Source organism: Pongo abelii, chromosome 19 (assembly GCF_028885655.2).
Source record: "Pongo abelii isolate AG06213 chromosome 19, NHGRI_mPonAbe1-v2.0_pri, whole genome shotgun sequence".
Classification (NCBI taxonomy): domain Eukaryota; kingdom Metazoa; phylum Chordata; class Mammalia; order Primates; family Hominidae; genus Pongo; species Pongo abelii.
The window spans coordinates 7,850,763-7,873,693 of NC_072004.2; the positions used below are offsets into that span (position 1 = coordinate 7,850,763).

Below are 22,931 nucleotides of genomic sequence, written 5' to 3' on the forward strand. Positions count from 1 at the left end.
TTTCTTCTCCAGGACGGATTACCCACAGCTGTCCATGGGCAGGCACTTGTTACTTTCTGGCTGAGCAGGGCAGTGTGGCCGACGGCTGAAAGGGGAAGCTGCGTCTGCTTTTGTGCAGGGGTGATGGTGATGAGGGTGATGTGGGGGGCTGGAAGGCATGGAGGGGAAAGGATCTGGCTGACTACCTGGATCCCACCCCAGAAAGGCGCAGTAGGGGCTCTCATCCTCCACTATAGCCCGCCCCTCCCTGCCTAATTAAGGACCCTAATCAGCTTGGGGAGATTAAGGGCTCTGGCCGGCTGTACCCACGCCCCCGCCCTGGCCTGGGCTGGCAAGGAAGACCAGTGGGCGGGCGTCAAAAGGGGGACCGGCCCTGTGACCCCTCACCGGGGCCGTGGGCCCGAGCCCCGGACTTCCCTGTAAGTGTCAGAGGCCCCTCCGCTGGGATAGGGTCGCTCTGAGGGCGCGGGCGAGTCCCTGATGACCCCTGACGCCTCCGACGGGGGGAGGGGCAGGCCGGGTGGGAGCGGGAAGCGGGGGCGGCAGAAGGGGGCTTCGGGGCGGTGTCCTTGGCCCCAGTTAGTCTTCCCAGCCTCCGGAGGGGGCGGTAGCAGCAGAATCATCCCATGGGTTACTCGGGCTTGGAGAAACTCGGGGTTACGGGGAGAGCCCTAGGGGAGGCCGGGGTCTCAGTCGCTCAGCCTGCTCCGTCTGTGTTCGCAGAAGCCCGGCAATGACCGCCTGCGCCCGCCGAGCGGGTGGGCTTCCGGACCCCGGGCTCTGCGGCCCCGCGCGGTGGGCTCCGTCCCTGCCCCGCCTCCCCCGGGCCCTGCCCCGGCTCCCGCTCCTGCTGCTCCTGCTCCTGCTGCAGCCCCCTGCCCTCTCCGCCGTGTTCACGGTGGGGGTCCTGGGCCCCTGGGCTTGCGACCCCATCTTCTCCCGGGCTCGCCCGGACCTGGCCGCCCGCCTGGCCGCCGCCCGCCTGAACCGCGACCCCGGCCTGGCAGGCGGTCCCCGCTTCGAGGTCGCGCTGCTGCCCGAGCCGTGCCGGACGCCGGGCTCGCTGGGGGCCGTGTCCTCCGCGCTGGCCCGCGTGTCGGGCCTCGTGGGTCCGGTGAACCCTGCGGCCTGCCGGCCAGCCGAGCTGCTCGCCGAAGAAGCCGGGATCGCGCTGGTGCCCTGGGGCTGCCCCTGGACGCAGGCGGAGGGCACCACGGCCCCTGCCGTGACCCCGGCCGCGGATGCCCTCTACGCCCTGCTTCGCGCATTCGGCTGGGCGCGCGTGGCCCTGGTCACCGCTCCCCAGGACCTGTGGGTGGAGGCGGGACGCTCACTGTCCACGGCACTCAGGGCCCGGGGCCTGCCCGTCGCCTCCGTGACTTCCATGGAGCCCTTGGACCTGTCTGGAGCCCGGGAGGCCCTGAGGAAGGTTCGGGACGGGCCTAGGGTCACAGGTAGGCTCCCTTGCAGGGTGCGAGGTCGGCGGGTCCTGCCGGCAGCCGGACGGCGCCGCGAGCCAAGCCTCTGTCCGCAGCAGTGATCATGGTGATGCACTCGGTGCTGCTGGGTGGAGAGGAGCAGCGCTACCTCCTGGAGGCCGCAGAGGAGCTGGGCCTGACCGATGGCTCCCTGGTCTTCCTGCCCTTCGACACGATTCACTACGCCTTGTCCCCAGGCCCGGAGGCCTTGGCCGCACTCGCCAACAGCTCCCAGCTTCGGAGGGCCCATGATGCCGTGCTCACCCTCACGCGCCACTGTCCCTCTGAAGGCAGCGTGCTGGACAGCCTGCGCAGGGCTCAAGAGCGCCGCGAGCTGCCCTCTGACCTCAATCTGCAGCAGGTAGACGGTCCCGGGAGGAGGGAAGAAGGCAAGGGAGAGGGGAGAGGACAGCCAAAGCGGGGAGAGGAGGATGCAGCCAATGGAGAAAGAACCACTGGCCGCTCTAGCTGTTTGGAGTTTCCTGGGTAATGTAGAGGCTCTGGCTCCGCTGGGGGTCTCTCAGTGTAGGAGGATTGCCTCCAGAGAGTAGGCAATGAGACCTCTCAAGTCCAACATCAAGCAGTAAACTCTAATGAACTGTAAACTGCAAAACCTTTTGCAATTGGCTTCAAAATAAACCCGTTTCCACCACCACATACTCCCAGCTGTCTAAAATAAATACTTGGTGTTCTTGAAAGCAGGAAGGACGGAGGATGCCAATCCAACCTTCATCCCTAGTTCAGAGGTATTTCCTCTGGGGCCTCATCTGGTGGTCTTAGCTTTTCAAGGGCCTAGACACCTTGCAAGAAGCAGAAAGTTCCCTGGGTGGATCCAGGGGCAATCCTAAACAGATCCATAGTGTATTTCCAACATCCAGCTAATACCTGGGGATCCCCAAGTCCCCGGAATCCCAGTTCAGATCATCTAACTTTACTCCAGCCACAGAGGAGGACTACAAACCACTATGAGAAGGGAATTTAGATGTCAATGGGCAGTGAATTAACCACCACAAAGGCCCAACTCACAGGCAGCTGCATGAGAGAAGGGTCGTAGGGGTTGCAATTTCCCACCAATGCCCTTAGATTCTTCCAAGAGGATTGCAGGTGGCCAATGGAGGGAGGAGGGGTGCAGTGATGGGAATAGTCAGAAGAGAATACAAGTTAGGAATCATAGTGAGATGGGATGGAGGGAGGGTCAGTCAGTGGAGAGAGGGAGGTTGAGAAAGTAGAGAGAGAAAAGCCCTTCAGCTCTCAGTAAGTACCACAGCTGTCCTCTCCACTGCCCAAACTGCCCAAGCCTCTGAGCGTGTGAGTCACCCTTGATTCCTTGAATTCTTCGCCCCCACTTCCAGGCATCAAGCCCTGTTACTGTTACTTCCTAAAGATCGTTTGAATTCATCCGCTTTCTCCATCTTTACTGTCACTGCCCTAAGTCAGGCCACAGCACCCCCAGCCCAAATCCCAAAACAGAATCTCCCAGATGGTCTCCGCTTCAACACTCACCTGCCCAACACCTTTCTCCAGATCAAGCTTCAGAAATCTGACAGATCTCACCCTGTCATGCCCCTGTTCGAAGCCTCACAGTGGCTTCTGTTGCCCTGGATAGATGCAGTCCTCTCCACATGGCTTACCGGGTCTCCTGTCTTTCTCTCTCTTCCACCTCCCATGAACTTCAGCCAGACCAAGCTACTCTGGGTTCTCTGAATGTGTCCTTCTCTTTTGCCTCTGAGCTTCTGAGTGTGCTGTTTCCTCTCTCTTGTCCCTGCCTCCCCTGGATAATTCTGACTCATCCCCTGAAGGATGGTCACTTCTAACAGCTCCTTCTCTGTCCACAGCCTAGGTTGGGGACACCCATTCCTGTCTCTGCGGCTCCCTCAGTTTCCCCTACTTTTACTCATTGCACTGCCTGAACACCCCTGTCTCTTTGGCAAGAAGAAAGGTTCCTTGAGACAGGGTCTGTCTTGTACAGTGATACATCTTTAGTGCTCTGCACAGTGCCTGGCTCTCTGAGAGATGGCGACTGGGAATAATAGAGGCCTGATAAGATCGGGTGGTAACAATGGAGAAGGTTTTTTGTTTGTTTTGTTTTTGTTTAGTTTAGTTTAGTTTTTTTTTTTTTTTTTTTTTTAAGGAAAAACAGAAAATAGAAGCCAACCAAAAGATAGGTGAGAAGGCTTTTAGGTGAATGGTAGGTGATGAGATTAAAACTATATGCTGGGCAACGAACAGGAAGAAAAGAGGATCTACAGGTGATGGAGAATTAGAATCAACCAATGGTCAGAGAGGAGGCTGAGTCCTGAAAAGAGGAACCAGTTAGTGGGGAGAGCAGGTGTGACAGCCAATAGGGGAGGGAGGAAGAGATAGCCAATGGGGAGGGATCCTGGGAACAACTAACTGGAAGGTGGCAACAGTGGATACCCTGGGCTTGACAGGCATTGAAAGAACTGGCGCAGCCAGGGAATTCTGGTCTGTCTGTGGGCTGTGACCCCGACCTCTGAGCCCCTACTCTCCTTCTCCAGGTCTCCCCACTCTTTGGCACCATCTACGACGCGGTCTTTTTGCTGGCAAGGGGCGTGGCAGAAGCGTGGGCTGCCGCGGGTGGCAGATGGGTGTCCGGAGCAGCTGTGGCCCGCCACATCCGGGATGCGCAGGTCCCTGGCTTCTGCGGGGACCTAGGAGGAGACGGGGAGCCCCCATTCGTGCTGCTAGACACGGACGCGGCGGGAGACCGGCTTTTTGCCACATACATGCTGGATCCTGCCCGGGGCTCCTTCCTCTCCGCCGGTACCCGGATGCACTTCCCGCGTGGGGGATCAGCACCCGGGCCTGACCCCTCGTGCTGGTTCGATCCAAACAACATCTGCGGTGGAGGTGAGGGAGAGCACCCCAGCCCCCACTGAGACAATCGCCATGGACCATCCACAAAGTGATGAAAGAGAGTGGACTCCTATCCTGTAATCCATCTTCGATGCCCTTCTAGGCCCTCTCCCAGCCCCCGGCTTGCACAGGACCCCTCTCTTGCTGAGCTCCAAAGCCCTCTTGAAAATTTTCTATCATTCCCAGACTCTCCCCTTTGAGGAATCTATGACCTCCCCCTAGAGCCTCTCTGGGCCCCCATCCCCCTTTCCTGGAGGGGCCAGCATTTGGCATGACTCCATGCCTCCCTAGAGAAGAGGCCTCCCCTGGCATCGCTCCTCAGTATACCTCCTGTCACTGTCCCTTCAGGACTGGAGCCGGGCCTCGTCTTTCTTGGCTTCCTCCTGGTGGTTGGGATGGGGCTGGCTGGGGCCTTCCTGGCCCATTATGTGAGGTGAGTAGTGGAAGGAGGTAAGTAGGAAGTGAGCTTGTGCCAGAAATGGAAGTCTGCAGCAAAAACAGCAGGCTGGGTTCACTCAAGAGTAGAAGAGATTTTTCTTGGGGTGAGGGTGTTCTGGTGGGCTGGTAGAGTCCCAGGGGATGTCTGGTTTGGGGATGGCTGCCCTCCAGGACCCCTCCCCTGAGCCAACATTATCCCTCCACCCCATCCCCTGCTGGTCTCTTCTCACGGACCTCGGTGCCCTTGGTGGAGGTGACCTCTTTCTCCACCAGGCACCGGCTACTTCACATTCAAATGGTCTCCGGCCCCAACAAGATCATCCTGACCGTGAACGACATCACCTTTCTCCACCCACATGGGGGCACCTCTCGAAAGGTGGGGGAGGCAGAGAAGCAGGAGCCAGTTGTCTTCATTCTGTAAATTTGGTTCCTTCCCTGGGCGAGTCCCGACCCCAGCTCCCTACTTGGGAAGGCTGATTTCTACCCCAGTTCTGTCCCAAGTCTGAAGTCTAGGGATCAGCACCCTCATCTGTGCAATGAGGGTAACAGTACCTGTCCTGACTACTTTCCTGGTGGGGAGGTGAAGCTCCAACAAGAAAATGAATGTTGCTTTGTAAACTGTAAAGCATGCCCTTACGGAGTAACGTCATTATCACCTTCCCTCATTGAGATTCCTTCGCCTCTCATCTTTAAATCCCCAAAACTCAGCCCGACCTCAACCCAGGACTCTGACCCCAGAATATATTTTGACCTCTTGCATTGACCTCTACCTGCTAGGTGGCCCAGGGGAGCCGATCAAGTCTGGCTGCCCGCAGTATGTCAGACATTCGCAGTGGCCCCAGCCAACCCTTGGACAGCCCCAACGTTGGTGTCTATGAGGTGAGCCTGACCCCAGCCAGACAGAGAGACAGTGGGGGAAGAATGCTCAGGCCCTGGGCAGAGGGGAGGCGCACTCTCAAGAGGACATGCAGTCATGTCAAATCCTGCAGGCTCCAGGAGATGGGGGATGGGAGCCCAGACAGGATCTAGGGAAAGGTCATGGATCCCTCAAAGGGAAGCACCTAGGAATCTTCCCTCCCCAAGGGTTTTTCTCTAGCCACTATCTGGGTAAGGGCTCCTCAAAAGCTAATCACAGTGACCCAGAGACTGGAGGCTGGAGCTGCCAGGGAGCATGCTGGGACCAGCATGTAACCTGGTGTGGCCACTGAGACCATCTCCGGCCTGGTCAGAGCCTCTGGCCCTGCCCCTCAGCATTTCCACCCAATCCAGACCAGACTCAGGAATAGCAACCCCTAGAGGGGGAGAAGAAAGTCACAAAAAAGTATTAGGACATTAACTTTGGGGCTGGTAAATCTGAATGTGGTCAAGTGGAGAGGAGATAATGAGAACAGATTCAGAGAGAGCTGAGAGTGCTGAGCAAATCAAGAGAGTAGAAATTTAGAGCTCCTGGGCTTCAGGTCATGGGAAGGAATGCAGAGGCTCCTATCATGTCACCTAGAGATCATCACGGCCAATTCTCAGAGGAGGCACTATTGTCATTTGGGGCAGATTGTCCTAAATTGTATGGGACTACTCTGTGCCTTGAAGAATGTTTAGTGTTTCTTGTCTCTGGCCCTGTCCACTAAATGTAGCTCCTAGTTTTTGTGACAGTTTAAAAATTTCCCCACATTTATTTCCAAATGCTCCTTAGGGGGTCAGTACTAAACCCCAATTCTCTTCTAAATTCCCTTCTAGTCCAAATCCCTTATAAACAGACAGGGCCACCTGCATAATTAGCGAGATCCAGGGCAAGATAGAAATGAGGGGCTCCTCGTTCATTCATGATGATGGCAGGAGGTCATTGAATCAAGCTCGAGCCCTTCAAAGCACGAGGCCCTGTGTGACTGCACAGGTCCCATGCCCATGAACCAGCCTTGCCAACAGTTGAGGATGAGGTCCAGCATCCGAAGGGGAGCTGTCTATAGTTCAGTTAGTTTTCAATAAAGCCTGATGTACCCAGATTTTTTACTCCCAGAACATGCTCTCCCATGGCAGTGGATGGTGATGAGGGTTGTGATGTCGGTGACACTTGTGATTGTATTAATGCACTTAATAGGACTATTGGTGGGCACAGCTGGAGTGGTGAGGACAGCCATCCATGGCTTCTGAATCTCTGTCATCCAGGGGTGGGCCCTCTCCCAGCTGGCTGTGAAGTGGATGGGCATACATCAAACCCCTTGCTTCAATGCGTTTTGTCACGTGGAAGATGCATTCTGGGACAGTGAGCCAATGGAAATGGAGGGGGAGGGGTTCTAGGGCTCCCCATCGTGGGATTTTAAGAGACTGAGTTCCCTACCCCCATCCTCTTTGCTACAGGGAGACAGGGTTTGGCTGAAGAAATTCCCAGGGGATCAGCACATAGCTATCCGCCCAGCAACCAAGACGGCCTTCTCCAAGGTGAGACTTGGGCCTGTGATGGGGCCTAGGTGGCCATTGTTTTCTCCCTTCTTGCCTTCTCTTTGCAGCTGGGTACAGAGGTAGGTCTCAGTTAAATGTCCCCTCTGGCTGAGTGTGGTGGCTCATACATGTACCTGGCACTTTGAGAGGCAGATGTAAGGGAGGATCACCTGAGGCCAGGAGTTCAAGACCAGCCTGGGCAACATAAAGAAACCCTATCTCTCCAAAAATTTAAAAATTAGCTGGGTGTGGCGTCACATGCCTGTAGTCCCAGCTACTCTTCAGAGGGTGAGGAGGGAGGATTGTTTGAGCCTGGGAGTTGGGGGTTACCGTGGGCTGTGATCATACTACTGCACTCCAGCCTGGGTGACAGAGCAAGACCCTGTCAAAATTAAGAAAAAAAAAAAGTATTTCCTCCACCCTGGAGGAGGCTTTCATTATTCTCTGCCACACCACTAGTTCTTTCCTTTGATCTTGTTGCAATGTGCAATTGTATGTTCATCTGTCTGCCTGCTTGTTTCTGCCTCTCTCACTGGACTGTAAGCTGAGTGAGGGGCTCCTCACTCCCCTCCATTGTAATACAGCACCCAACACAGTGTCTGGGACATTACAGAGACCCAGTGAATGTTTGTTGAGCTAATGATAGAAAATAAAAAATGAGTTTCCGGTTCTGTCAGGCCACTTGTGCAGAATAGCCGTAGACGTTCTGAATGAAGTGGAAAGTTGGCAAGGAGGGTGTAAATGGCTTATTCTGGTCCTTACAACCTTAATGTCTCCCTTTACCTCCACGCCATGCAGCCTGGGCCTGGCCTCCTTCCCTGATTCCTCTACAGGAGCTCTAGGTCACAGATGCAGTGACTTAAGTGGACTATGTGTATGGGGATTAACGAACCTGATCACCATTTAACACCAGGTGTTTAAAATGAAAAGTGTCTGGGCGTGGTGGCTCACGCCTGTAATCCCAGCACTTTGGGAGGCCAAGGCGGGTGGATCACGAGGTCTGGAGATCGAGACCATCCTGGCTAACACGGTGAAACCCCGTCTCTACTAAAAATACAAAAAAAATTAGCCAGGTGTGGTGGCGGGCGCCTGTAGTCCCAGCTACTGTGGGAGGCTGAGGCAGGAGAATGGCGTGAACCTGGGAGGCGGAGCTTGCAGTGAGCCAAGATCCCACCACTGCACTTCAGCCTAGGCGACAGAGCAAGATTCCGTCTCAAAAAAAAAAAAAAAAAAAAAAAGGAAAGAAAAGAAAAGTATCCCCTTATTGGGCATGTGGAGGGAAAAGCTAGAAAGGGCACCAGTCAGCCAGCTAAGCCACCTTTTTTTCTAGCATGCCCCGATTGTGAGGGCAATGTCCTGCAGAGCAGTCAGTCCTGTCTTCTCTAACTGAGGGAGGGTGGGAGTCTCAGACCTGACTGACACAATGATGTAACGCCAAGCAGAGCAGCCCCCGGCCAGGTTGCAGGCACACGCCATTTCTGGTGTCCTTTGAAAGTGGCGCAGCTTCAGGCCGGGCACGGTGGCTCACGCCTGTAATCTCAGCACTTTGGGAGGCTGAGGTGGGTGGACCACCTGAGGTCAGGAGTTCAAGACCAGACTGGCCAACATAGCACAACCCCATCTCTACTAAAGATACAAAAATTAGCCAGGCATGATGGCACACACCTGTAATCCCAGCTATTCAGGAGGCTGAGACGGGAGAATCGCTTGAGCTCAGGATGCGGAGGTTGCAGTGACCCGAGATTGCACGACTGCAATCCAGCCTGGGTGACAGACTAAGAATCTGTCTAAAAAAAAAAAAATACATAAACAAAAAAAAAGAAAGAAAGCAGCACCGCTCCTCCCCGGCTCTCCCAGCAAAGGCTGTTAAATCAGAAGGAGAGGTTGGTGGTTCCAGGAGCTTCTCCTTCATGAGCTATTTCCCTTAAGACCCAGGCAGTTCAGAGTTTTATGGCTGGGGCCAGGTGTGGTGGCTCAGGCCTATAATCCCAGCACTTTGGGAGGCTGAAGTGGGAGGATCATTTGAAGCCAGGAGTTCAAGACCAGCCTGGGCAATATAGCAAGGCCCCCATCGCTACAGAAAAAAATTTTTAAATGTTATCTAGGCATGGTGGCACAAGCCTGTAGTCCCAGCTATTCAGGAGGCTGAGGTAGGAAGATCACTTGAACCCAGGAATGAAAGGTAGCAGTGATTTATGATTGTGCCACTGCACTCCAGTCTGGGCAACAGAGTGAGAACTCGTGTCTAAAAAAAAAAAAGGCTTATGATCAATAAATCCAAACCTGCCTGGGTCCTGATCACCAATACAAAGTTGTCTTTTCATTCACAGCATTAAGCTAAACCATACTCAGTATCCGAACAGTGGCCTTTGACTATATTGTTTTTTCCAAAAATAGAACTATGTGTAGAAGAGAGCCCCCCTACATACCCTATCAACCATTTCATCCACCATTTGTAAAAATCTCATCTTCTGAGTCTGGATACTCAAAAACAGATCTTGATTAACAGGCCCCTTCCCCACATTGCCCCGGGCAGAAAATGCCAGTCAACTTTCCCCCTCTCAGCTCCAGGAGCTCCGGCATGAGAATGTGGCCCTCTACCTAGGGCTCTTCCTGGCTCGGGGAGCAGAAGGCCCTGCGGCCCTCTGGGAGGGCAACCTGGCTGTGGTCTCAGAGCACTGCACGCGGGGCTCTCTCCAGGACCTCCTCTCTCAGAGAGAAATAAAGCTGGACTGGATGTTCAAGTCCTCCCTCCTGCTGGACCTTATCAAGGTGTGTGTCGGGGGTGGTGGGGTGACGTCCTGGGGGCAGGGATGGGGAACAAGGGAACTAAGCAGGCTGAGGCTGCCTCTTACCCTACCCGTTCCAAGGGAATAAGGTATCTGCACCATCGAGGCGTAGCTCACGGGCGGCTGAAGTCACGGAACTGCATAGTGGACGGCAGGTTCGTACTCAAGATCACTGACCATGGCCACGGGAGACTGCTGGAAGCGCAGAAGGTGCTACCGGAGCCTCCCAGAGCGGAGGGTGAGAGTCCTCTGCGCAGGCGAGCATCCACCGGGATCCCCATTATTTCAAGGGCTTCTCCCCCGCTTCCTCCCTACCTCTGCCCTCGCACTGTCTCCATCCCACATCCACCAGACACAAGTCCTGCTACAGAAAAGATCTTGTGGCCTCAGAGAGGGTGGGCTCTGTGACTGCGGAGACGGGGCTGCTGGGGGCGGGATTTGTGCCTGAGCTGCCTGCAGCTGGGTTTGCTCTCATTGGAAGTTTGCCTGAGGGTGGGGCTCGTGCCCAAGAGATGGAGCCTTCCCTGGGCACCACCTTGTCTGAAGGGCAAGGCCTATTTGTGAGGGCCAGGCTTTGTCTGAGATGGCTCCTAGAGATAGTTGTAGGGCTGGTCTCGGGTTGCGGGGTCTCAGACTGGTCTCAGGCTGCAGGGTTGGTGGTGTCTGAGTGCCAACCTGGGCTTTCTGGTGAGGGTGGGAGTCTTTCCCGAGCGGCCCCTCAGCCCCTTCCCCATCCCCAGACCAGCTGTGGACAGCCCCGGAGCTGCTTAGGGACCCAGCCCTGGAGCGCCGGGGAACGCTGGCCGGCGACGTCTTCAGCTTGGCCATCATCATGCAAGAAGTAGTGTGCCGCAGTGCCCCTTACGCCATGCTGGAGCTCACTCCCGAGGGTAAGGCTGCCCTGTGCGTGGAGTTCGGGCCACAGGGGCACCCTGCAGTTAGAACAGAGCCAGCCTCACTCTTTCCTCTAAAGCAAAGCCCAGTGATGAAACTCAATTATACCGAGGCCCCCTTAAAGCTGGCGTCTGCAGGTCTGGGTGCAGAAAGCCGTGCATGGCCAGGGTGGGGAGGGTGGTTCATTAGGTCCCAGACCACAACACCTACCTCTTTCTTGATGCTGGACCCAAACTGCTTCCACAACTGACAGAACAGGCTCCTCTCTGTTCTCAGGGGTCCCTGGGAGGAGCAGGGGAGGGGGAGTGGATGCATCCCTTCTCCACAGGACTCTGAGCAAACTACTTGATCACCTATCCCTCACTTGTCTTACATACAATATGTTAGTTTCTTTGCCTATGTGACCTCTTACTGACCCCCAGAGTTCGAGGTCCTCTTGTTCCTCCTAGCAACCTCCTTCCACACTATACTCTCCCTCCACACACACACACTGAAGCTCTGATGTAAAGAAACCCCTGCCAGGCACCCCCTCCCACATCTTGGTCTTCAACAGTCAGGCCAGGGTCAGAGGCAGCTTTTGTGTTCTGGGGCACTCCCCCTCACTGTCCCCTCATGCCTCCAGAAGTGGTGCAGAGGGTGCGGAGCCCCCCTCCACTGTGTCGGCCCTTGGTCTCCATGGACCAGGCACCTGTTGAGTGTATCCACCTGATGAAGCAGTGCTGGGCAGAGCAGCCGGAACTTCGGCCCTCCATGGACCACACCTTCGACCTGGTCAGGGGCTGGGAGTGGGCAAGGACTGGGCTGGCCTCTGGGATCCCAGATGCTTGTCAGCAACCTGAGACAGGTGCAGGCAGGCAGGCTGGCAGGACCTCTGGCCTTCCAGGCTACCTCCTAAGGAGTAGCCTGAAGACTCGGGGTTTGGTGGGGAGCAGAATTAGAATGGGGGCTGTGGAGGCTTTTGGAGTGGGAGATAGAGTTCTGTCTGGGTCGGAGGAATATTCAATTCAATTCAAATAACACTGATTGAGAACCAAGTATGTGCTTGGCCTGCTGTGACAGAAAGACCCTTGGCCTGGGAGTCCAACGACTAGGCTGGCTCCAGTGCCCTGTCAATTACTAGCTGAGAACAACTGACCTCTGGGAACCCTCATTTCCCACGTGCCTCCTAATCATGTCTGAAAACACAGTGCCCAGCACCCCAGGGGTGCTTGACGAATAGTAGATGAATGGTTGCGGGGAGGGGGTTCAGAGTGAACAGCCCCATGAGAGGGCCCATGAGGGGGCATGAAGAGGGCATGGCAACCCAGGTCTTCAGCAGCTTTACCAGCTTCCTTCTACTGCTAGTTCAAGAACATCAACAAGGGCCGGAAGACCAACATTATTGACTCGATGCTTCGGATGCTGGAGCAGTACTCTAGTAACCTGGAGGATCTGATCCGGGAGCGCACGGAGGAGCTGGAGCTGGAAAAGCAGAAGACAGACCGGCTGCTTACACAGATGCTGCCTCCGTGGGTGCCAGTGGGAAGAGGTGGGCTGGGAGGGCAGCTGGAGCCCAGCCAGGCAGAGAGGCCCCCAGGTGACCTCACTGCCTGCCATCCCTAGGTCCGTGGCTGAGGCCTTGAAGACGGGGACACCAGTGGAGCCCGAGTACTTTGAACAAGTGACACTGTACTTCAGTGACATTGTGGGCTTCACTACCATCTCTGCCATGAGTGAGCCCATTGAGGTTGTGGACCTGCTCAACGATCTCTACACACTCTTTGATGCCATCATTGGTTCCCACGATGTCTACAAGGTGAAGTGTGTAGGGGACAAGCCCTCCTGACCTTCAATTCAGCTTCACCAGCCTCCAACCCAGCCCTTCCTGCGCAGCCCCTAGCCTACCTGCCCAATCAATCTTCTTTCCCAGACCTCCTGTCCCTTATTTATTCCTCCAGTCCCCAGCTCAGTCCTTCCACTAGCAACCTGGTTCTGCACTAACCCCAGGTGGGCCCGGTGACAAGAGACAATCGCTTCGCGTACTGGGGGAGGAATGCTCAAAAGAAAATTCACACAACTCCTTCTTCCCCCAGGTGGAGACAATAGGGGACGCCTATATGGTGGCCTCGGGGCTGCCCCAGCGGAATGGGCAGCGACACGCGGCAGAGATCGCCAACATGTCACTGGACATCCTCAGTGCCGTGGGCACTTTCCGCATGCGCCATATGCCTGAGGTTCCCGTGCGCATCCGCATAGGCCTGCACTCGGGTAACTCCCGGGTCTTCCCAGGCTCCAGCCCATCTCCCTGTTGAGGGCCTGGCTCCAGATTTCCTGTAGAGGAGGCAACTCATGGAGCGGGGAGTGGGGCTTACCTTGAAGAGGATGCACTTAACAAGGCTTATTTGGGGAGCTGGTGGAGATAATGGGTGCGAAGATCCCCCAAGGCCCTACCTAGGTGCAGCCCAGCTGCCGGCCCTGCTAGCCCCGCCGACGCCCAGCATCTCCACAGGTCCATGCGTGGCAGGCGTGGTGGGCCTCACCATGCCGCGGTACTGCCTGTTTGGGGACACGGTCAACACCGCCTCGCGCATGGAGTCCACCGGGCTGCGTGAGTGTGACGGAGACAAGACGGGGAGGTGGGAGGGGGACACGGGAGGTGAGTCCCGAGTTCATGGCGTCCCCCACCGCCACAGCTTACCGCATCCACGTGAACTTGAGCACCGTGGGGATTCTCCGTGCTCTGGACTCGGGCTACCAGGTGGAGCTTCGAGGCCGCACGGAGCTGAAGGTGAGGCAGGGCCCCGCCCCCTCCCGGAGGCCCCGCCCTGTCCTGAGGCACCGCCCATCCCGGGCCGCGGCTGCAAACCTCAGTTCACCCTTCCTGACCTGGTCTCCCAGTTCCATGCAGACCTCGAGATCCCCCACCCCTCACCCCAGTCCGCCTAAGTCCTTCCCTCTCCCATGTCTCCCCAGGGCAAGGGCGCCGAGGACACTTTCTGGCTAGTGGGCAGACGCGGCTTCAACAAGCCCATCCCCAAACCGCCTGACCTGCAACCGGGGTGAGGGGCCGGCCTCCGCAGCAGGGCGAGGGACGAGGGACCCCTGCTTCCTGCTCTGTGTCTGAACCCCCGCGCGAGGCAGCGATGACGTGGGCCCTGCCCTCCCACGCCCCATTCCCCTTCCCTGAGTCCACCGCCCCCTCCTTGCAGGTCCAGCAACCACGGCATCAGCCTGCAGGAGATCCCACCCGAGCGGCGACGGAAGCTGGAGAAGGCGCGACCGGGCCAGTTCTCTTGAGAAGTGAGGCCCGGCCCCGGACAGGTGCTGCCCCCTCAGCCCCCACCCCAGCTGCCGCGTCCCCTCTGCTGCCTGCAGAACGTCCCACCCAAGCCAGGTGTCCCGATCCCTTTCTGACTTGGAGAGCCCAGGCTGGTTCCTAAACCCCGGGGCTTCCCCTGGGAGGGAAGCACTCGCTGCAGGAATTTTGGCTCAGTAGATCTGGAGTGGTTTGGGAATCCAGGCTTAGGAAACTCCGCAAAGAAGGCCCCCTCCTCTGGCCCTATCTCATCCCCAGCGCATAAACCTGGCTTCCCCAGAAGCCTCACAGGCTGTGCACTGCACAAGAGACAACTCCAGGGGGCAGCAGTCACCAGAGGACAATGTGAAAGCAGAAGCCGTGCCCACTCCCCTCCTGCAAGAAACTGACCCGTGACCCGCTCCTTCCTAGGTGAACCCCCATGACCCCTTTCCTCGACTCTGCTCTGAGATACCCCTCTTTTCTTCAGGATTGTTCTGGAAGGTCCTTTTCCTGAAAGTTGCTGCTATAGGTGACTGGAAGTCTGTCTAATGCTGGTGGACTCTGCCCAGCTCTGCCTCAAAGGATTTTGGGCCTTTTACAAGAGCTGGTTGCAAAACCAGCCATGTGACATCGGGAAAGTGTCACGCACTCTCTGCTGTGATCCCCTCAGTGGCGAAATGAGGGGTGGCCTAAGTGGTTCCCAAGGCCCCTGTGCACCTGACAGCTGGGTGGCTTGTGGCTCTCAGCCCCAGGAGCCCTGAGTCCAGCAGGGGATGTGAGGGTCAGGGATTCTCCTCTTCCCACTGTCTCTCAGGGACCCAGGAAGGAAGATCTGGGATTGATGCCCCGACCCCAGAGGAAGTGGAGTTCTGTTCCACCAGAGCAGGGTTTGTCACATGGCCTGAGGGGGCAAGGGCTCCTGTTTAGCCTCAAGCTTCATTCCTATCTCCATCTCCCACCAGTCAGAAACTGGCTGCTTCTCCTGTGGGCATAATCAGGGAACTTGCCCAAGTGCTGAGAAAAGCTTGCTTCAAGGCTTTGAGGAAAGGAAATTGTGCCACACCTTGACTAACCAGAAAATCCAAAGAAGAGCAGCATTCTCTGTTTAACTGGGAGCTGCTGAGCAAGCAGTTGGACAGAACATCCTCTCTGCTTAGAATTTTTTTTTTTGAGTCTCACTTTGTCACCCAGGCTGGAGTGCAGTGCAGTGACACAATCTCGACTCACTGCAACCTCCCCCTCTCAGGTTCAAGTGATTCTCCTACCTCAGCCTGCCGAGTAGCTGGGATTACGGGCACCTGCCACCATGCCCGGGTAATTTTTGTGTGTGATTTTAGTAGAGACGGGGTTTCACCATCTTGCCCAGGGTGGTCTTGAACTGATCTCAAGTGATCTGCCCACCTTGGCCTCCCAAAGTGCTGGGATTACAGGTGTGAGACACCACGCCTGACCTTTGCAGCAATTATCAATGCCCTGTCCCGGCAAGTCCCCAGTTGAAGTTGCCTTTGTGAAACTCTGACCTTCCAGAGTCTGGGCCTTGGCACATTTGACTCTTGGTGTCTGTCACCATTGCTACAGACCCTGGAAGAAGTTTGCAGCAGGCTAGGAAACCACCTAGGCTGCCACCAGAGGTAGTGAGTGTCCAGTCCCTGGAGGTGTGAAGGCAGAACTGGAGACATCATTGACCAGGGATACGACAGTGAGAGGGAATTCCGAAACTAAACCTTCACTACGCCAAGTGTGGTTGGTGGGCCAGGGTCGGCACTGCCTGTGAGCTCGTTAGAAATGAAGGATCTCAGGGCCCCACCCCAGACCTGCTGAGTCCGGATCTGCATTTTAACAAGTTCCTACAAAATATTGACACGCTCATTAAAGTTTCTGAATCATAGAACTAAGTCACCCTAAGATCTTTAAATCTTAGAATCTCTAAGATCTCATAAAGCCAGGCTACAAACTGGCCACCAAATTTCTTTTGTTTGGCCCATAGCGTGTTTTGTTTTGAGCTAACATTGAAAAATCAACAGCTCCACATTTTAAAAATGTATAGCAGATTTCCCCCTTCTCTTGAAATCAGAAGCCCCACATGGTGCTTGTGTCACCACTTAACCACATTCTGCTGCAGCTAAAAAGCAACAGTCCCCTTTATCCAGATGTCGCCACTCCCCACAGACTCCAAGACACCAAGATTTTCTGAATATTCCTTTATATTCCTGCCTGGTGCCTGTAGACATTGAGCTTAGGACTCCTTAGCAGGTCCTAAGGACCTGCTGATTAGGATTATAGGGGCTCCTGGAGGGGACTTTGTCTTTTTTTTTTTTTTTTAATGGATTCATGACTTCCACAAGCTTAGTGGTGTTCCCCTCCTTCCTAAAGGTAAAGGAAATGTATCAAACATCGAGATTCCAGCACTTGTAAGTTCTGGTTACCGAAGGTGATGTTGCTACGGAGAGCAATTTAGTGCAATTTTAAAAACATTTTAAATTGAGTTTAAATATGATGAATTAAAGAGTAAAAACAAAACAAAACCCGGACACGCACACACACACATTTTTAAAAGTTATTTACATTCTTGAAGATTTTCCTTAAGATTTTCTCTGTGCTTAGGTCCCAGGGATTGAAGCGCAGATTCACATCTCTGGCCTTGGACCTGACTGTGTGGACAGAGCTCTCAGTCTCCTGTCTCTTCCCTCCCGTACCCGACCCTGCAGCCCTTCCCCTTCCTTCCCTCTCTCCCTGCCTGCAAGGGCCTGGAGTAGTTAATGGTGTGTCATTTCAGCGGCCTCAAGGAAGAGTCCAGGATTAGGTGCAGAGGGATTAGCTGGGACAGGCTTGGGCAGGGCTCCTCCCGGAAGCAGAGGAGGATGAGCCAGAGGGCAGACCCAGTTTGAGGTAGAAGTGAAGTGGGCAGAGCTGAGCCGGTTCCTTCCCAGCTTCACTCAGCCTCCTTCCCAGGCTGGCCTCGAGCTCAAGTGACCAGATGTGATAGAAGAGCCCTGATCCCTCCCCAGCTAAAAGAACTTGGGGAACCCCCGCCCCAGAGTTCACAGATCTAGTGGGAGAAGAGAAGGGAAAAGATGAAGCCTCAGCCTCCTCTTTGTGCCTCAGCCTCTCCTTTCTCTGTTCCTGCCTCCCTCTCTGCTCTATTCTCCTCTCTTTGTGTCCCCCCCAGTCCCCTTTCTGCCTGGGAGTCTCTGCCTTTCTCTGCAGTTTCCACTATTTCTCTGGAAATCTTATTTCCTGGACCCAGTCAGTTATCCAGTCTCAGGGCTCTGCTGACTCAAATCCTCCCCACCCTGTTCCTGGGGCCTGGGCAACTCCCAGTGCATGAGAGCACCGGGGCCTGGCTTGGTCACTGGGCATCCCCCACCTTCAGATGTGTTTACACTACCTCTGCCAGCTGGCCTGCACGAGGAGACCACACTTGGGGTTGTCCTTGCCTTGGAGATGGCTCTGTAGCTGGCAGAGCAGTGATGGCCAAAGCAGGGACCTCTCATAGCTGCTGCTTCAATTCCACAGCAGAGACTCTACAGCGTGTCCCGGGGCTCACCCGGCGCCTTTTTTTTTTTTTTTTTTTTTTTTTTGTGCTGCTCCTCAGGGTCTGGGCCCTGCTCCCTGTCCCATCTGCAGTGGACCCCAGGCACCCCCCTTTGACGAGGTGGGGTGAACTGCTCCTTGGCAGGGATTTGTGACACTGCATTGCTGGGCTGTGTTCCCCGGGCTCTTCTGGACCTTGCACCGTGGACACCAGGCCATGTGCCGTGGTATTTGGGTCCTGGGAGGGGGCTGAAATAAAGGCGTGCTGTCTTCCATGTCGTGGTGTGTGCTGCTTTTAGCCCGGAGGGTAGTCTCGCCACCCCCATCTCTGGAACGCTCAGCCCTGGCATTTCCAGGGAGGGTTTCAGATAGGGTTGAACCTTAGAGATGGCCTGAAGAGGGGAAGTGGCTGGGGCCAACAGCTCCCAGGAGCTCCTCTGCTCAGAGAACCAGTTGGGGAAGTCTCAGGCCTCTCAGGCTGCTGGAAAAGACCAGGGTCTCTGATGCTTTTGAGGTGGGTGATGTGGCTTCATCCCTTGAATGTATGCAGGAGAGAAGAAGGAAGCGAAGGACAGTGCTTGTCTATGCCATGACTCCATGACCCATGGACCATAACCTACAGCCATGGGAGCCAGAGTCCAAGACTGAAGGAACAGGGCCCCCAGATGGGAAAGGTGAGGTCCACTGGTCTCTGGGCAGGACCTCATCAACAACCCACACTCCACCTCTGACCCCTCACAAACCTGCCCCTGGAGCTTCAGAGCAGGAGAGACTATTCCAAAATCACCAGTGGGTGACTGGCTCCTAAGTCTTCCAGGAGCCCAGCTGTTCCTGTGCCAGGCCCAATGTCCCAGACAGGATGACCTGTAATGGACATCGACTGTTCTGCCTTCCTACATCCGTCCTGCTGGGCAGTGGGCAGCCGGCAGCAATCTGTGCCCCATTCTTAATCCCAGTGGAACTGGCTAGAACTGACTGCTGACTTCCCACTTCAGGCCAGCCCAGTCATTCCGTTCCTCTGGCCTCAAAGACAGATGAGCTGGGCCAGGCTGATGAAGCTTGGTGCTGGGACGTTGTTTGAAGCCGTGGGGAGAAATTGTCTTCTTGGGGGGTTGCTGAGAGGATGGGACATTGAGAGATCCTTGCCACCCCAAAGACAGAGCTGAACTGGCAGATGGAGAGAGACTGAGGCCTGATGGCTACCGTTTGAGCTGGGATACCTCACTGGGCCTAAAGCCAAGTCCGGCTGTTTAAGCAACATGGGCCAGCAAATTATTTTCTTTGCTTAAGCCAGGTTGCGTTGGATTCTTTCTTTCTTTCCTTTCTTTCTTCCTTTCTTTCCTTTCTCTTTTCTTTCTGTTCTTTCTTTCTTTTTCTTTCTTTCTTTCTCTCTCTCTTTCCTTCTTTCTCTTCTTTCATACCTCAAAACCCTCACGATGGCTGGGCACAGTGGCTCATGCCTGTAATCCCAGCACTTGGGGTGGCTGAGGTGAGAGAATCACTAGAGCCTAGGAGTTCTAGACCAGCCTGGGCTACATAGCAAAACCTTGTCTCTACAAAACACAAAAATTAGCCAAGCATGGTGGTGCACACCTGCAGTCCCAGCTACTCCGGAGGCTGAGGCAGGATGATCACTTGAGCCCGGAAGGTCAAGGTTGCAGTGAGCTGAGATCACACCACTGCATTCCAGAGCGTGACTGTCACAAACAAACAAAAACTAGTAATGTTTTCATGGTGATGAAATGTTGGTCCATTTGATTTCAATTTGCCGATGGCTGCAAGTTCAACAGGAGGCTTTCCCATCTACTCCACCTCCTCACCCAAACCATTATGCCAAGCAGACACCTGTCCATAGCCACGCACTTTATGGCCTCGTCTCAACGTCATTCCCTTTGTCTCTGGCCAGCATGTCATCTCCTAGGCCTCTCTCTCAGCCCTGATCACCCACTCCCAAGCTGCATGCCTCCATCGGCATATTCCTGTTTCAATTATCAACCAGGGGCCACTGGGGCCACAAGCGTTCTCCTGCATTGACTGGCTGGTCCTCAACCACAGTCCCTGGGGTCACCTCTCCCAGGGCTTTGCCTTTATCCAAGGATAAAGGGATGGGCACCTGGAGCTCCTGCCACACTCTCTTCCAGGGCAGAGGTGAGGGCAGGGTAGGTCACGGCCCCAGTGGAAACAAGGCCTGAGGGACTGCATACCCAGCTTTGAAGGTCTGCCCTGGAAGGCCCCAGACTGCTTCAGGCCCTGAAAAGGTATCGAGGAGGGTCCAGTGCTGAGCCCTTATCCTCAATGATGCCAAGGGGTGGAAGCCTTTCTGGCCCTTGGAGAAGAGGCCCAGCCATGGGGTGGCTGAAATAGATGATCTCAGATTATCTCAAGACCAGAGCTGATCCCAGAAACTGGTCCTTCCCTGAGTAAATGCTTCCCAGAGAAGGCCAGAGGACATGCCCTGTGATGATGCAGCTCTATAAGATGCTCCTCTGGGAGCCAGAAGGGAAGCAGAACCGGAGGTCCTGTGCTCCTCTTTTGAAGAAGGGAGAGGTTTAGGATCATCAGCATGCTGAAAGGGAGAAGCCAGTACTGTGAGGGAGACATGGGATGGGGTGACAGGGGAATGAGGCTCCTGTGTCCAGTGGGGATAGATCCAAGCACTGGGGAGTGGTTGCCTTGGATGGGAAGAAGGGAAGCCTTTGAAAGAGGATTAGAATAGGACAGCTTGGGCCTGGGAGGAGCTGCACATTCCAAGACTTTCCATCAAGGGTTTCTGTTTTTTCAAGAAAGTGGAAGGTGAGGTCATCTTCTGAGTGTGTAGGGGAGGGAGGAGCACTATTTTCCTTGCTAAGTGCTAGAAACTGGACTAAGCACTTTACCTGATAAACCTCATTTGATACCTTGAGAATCTCACGAGGCATGTGCAGTTGGTCATTTGTATCCACGGGATCTACATCCTCAGATTTTTTTTAGGGGGGAGGGGAGACGGAGTCTCGCTCTATCACCCAGGCTGCAGTGCAGTGGCATGATCTCAGCTCACTGCAACCTCCACCTTCCAGGATCAAGCGATTCTCCTGCCTCAGCCTCCTGAGTAGCTGGGATTACAGGCGTGCGCCATGATGCTCAGCTATACATCCTCAGATTTAACCAACAGCAGATAGACAATATCTAAAAAACAAAACAAAAAATAACAATACAACAATAAAAATAATACAAATAAAAACAATACAATATAACAACTATTTGCATAGCATTTATATTGTATTAGGTAATCTAGAAAAGATTTAAGGTACACAAGAGTTTGTACTTAGGTTACACACAAATACTTCTGCACCATTTTATATCAGGAACTTGAGCATCCTCAGATTTTGGTATCCAAGGGGGTCCCGGAACCAATCCCCTAAGGATACCCAAGGATAAATGTCTATTACACTTCTGTTTTACAGATGTTAACGCTGAGGCTTAGAAAGGTCGTTTGGACTGCCCAAGTTCACAAAAGCTACTAAATGAGCACCAGGACTCTGCTTTTCCAAAGTCTTAAACTCTACACTATTTTTTTTATAACATAATGGGTTTATATTTAATATAGTACTTCTCATCAGGAGGATGTTACTCAGTTAATATAAAGTTATTTTCAAAACATTAAATCTCTTTTCCATGTCAATGTCTATAGTTTTTTTTTAACATTAAATTTTTTTCTGCATTTCAGTATTAGATACAGTGAATACATTTTTCTAAATGTTTTTTTCCCCAGAGATAAAAGTTTTCCTTTTTGGCTGACTCTCTGATATCTAAATATAATATTAACTTGGGAGACAACAAAACAAAAATCTAATAAAGAAATGGAGAAAAGACTCCTCAACGATTCAGGAGGCAGTGATTATAACCGAACGGTGGTGATTTCCTAAGATTCTGGGCAAGAACTTCCTTCTTCCTATTTCACATGCTTTGAGAGAATTCTAAGATTATGAAATATTACTTATGTAAATTTCAGCCATCTTACGTCTTTGACCACCTTTCTAACTAGCAAATTATAGGCTGCATTTTTCTGTGCATTATTTGTTGTAAAGAAAACATTTTTTTTTCAATTTATAAATGTATGTTTGTTCCCATTTCATGGAAACAATGAAAAATGTGAAACTCCCTTATTTACTGATTCTTGGAACCTTTCACACACCAAAGCTCAGTTTTAGCCTCTATAGCACAAAGGTTTTCAGGGTGAGGTTTGACTCAGTAGGCCTTTCAAAGTCACATCTGTCCATTTCTTTTTCATGCATATACCCCCAGGTGATTGCATCACCGCCTTCTACTGCTTCCACAACAGGCAGCACCAAAAGCAGTTACATGAGGACTAAGGACAACTGTGTTGAAACTGAGGTCATGATGTTGGAATCTTAGGGGCTGAAAGTTCCAAAGAAATAGTATATATAGAATTCTATCTGACTTGAAATTTTCCCTTCCTGGAGCTCTGGATGCTGAGATTAAGAGGTTCCACGTGACACGACCTTCCAGGAAGCAGCCATTACAGGAATCTAAACTCTACACTATTAATGAAGAGGCAAGAACTGATGGGACCAAGTCCCTGAGGAAATAGAAGTAGCTCTGGACAACAGAAGGCAAAGCTCCTCCTCTGAGCCGGGAGCAGGAATAGGAGAGATGAAGTCCACAAGTTTTGTTTGTGTGTTTGTTTGTTTGTTTGAGATGGAGTCTCACTCTATCACCCAGGCTGGAGTGCAGGGGCACGATCTCAGCTCACTGCAACCTCCACCTTCCAGGTTCAAGTGATTCTCCTGCCTCAGCCTCCCGAGTAGATGGGATTACAGGTGTGCGCCACCATGCCCAGCTAATTTTTGTATTTTTAGTGAAGACAGGATTTCACTATGTTGGCCAGGCTGGTCTTGAACTCCTGACCTCAGGTGATCCTCCCACCTTGGCCTCCCAAGATGCTGGGATTACAGGCATGAGCCACCATGCCCGGCCAAGTCCACAAGTTTTTAATGGAAAGTAAAGGCTGCCAAAGAGCTTCCTTTCCGGCATCATCAGGGACAAGGATGGCCGGGTGTCTGGCATGAATCAGATAAATGGACAGGGAGTCAGGTGAGAGTTTGAGGGGTCTTTGGTGAGGGTAGGGGACAGGGAGGGAGCTCAGCGGGGAGGGGGTCTCTGTGGAGTTCCAGATCTCCCAGGTCTTCAGCCTCCTGGGGCCCAGGA

At 53.8% G+C, this 22,931-nt stretch overlaps 1 protein-coding gene across 1 annotated transcript; it reads left to right on the forward strand.

The window, feature by feature from the left end:
• Positions 1-301: 301 nt before the first annotated feature.
• Positions 302-17,998, forward strand: GUCY2D (guanylate cyclase 2D, retinal). The gene is made up of 20 exons (XM_024235354.3): positions 302-419; positions 724-1,454; positions 1,535-1,839; positions 3,998-4,349; positions 4,704-4,788; positions 5,067-5,169; positions 5,571-5,672; positions 7,149-7,229; positions 9,795-10,001; positions 10,100-10,256; positions 10,759-10,908; positions 11,535-11,683; positions 12,257-12,420; positions 12,515-12,707; positions 12,985-13,159; positions 13,401-13,499; positions 13,585-13,679; positions 13,865-13,950; positions 14,101-14,212; positions 17,785-17,998. The coding sequence occupies exons 2-19, from the start codon at positions 734-736 to the stop codon at positions 14,186-14,188; spliced, it is 3,312 nt and encodes a 1,103-aa protein (XP_024091122.3). The 5' UTR covers positions 302-419; positions 724-733; the 3' UTR covers positions 14,189-14,212; positions 17,785-17,998.
• The last annotated feature ends 4,933 nt before the right edge of the window (positions 17,999-22,931 follow it).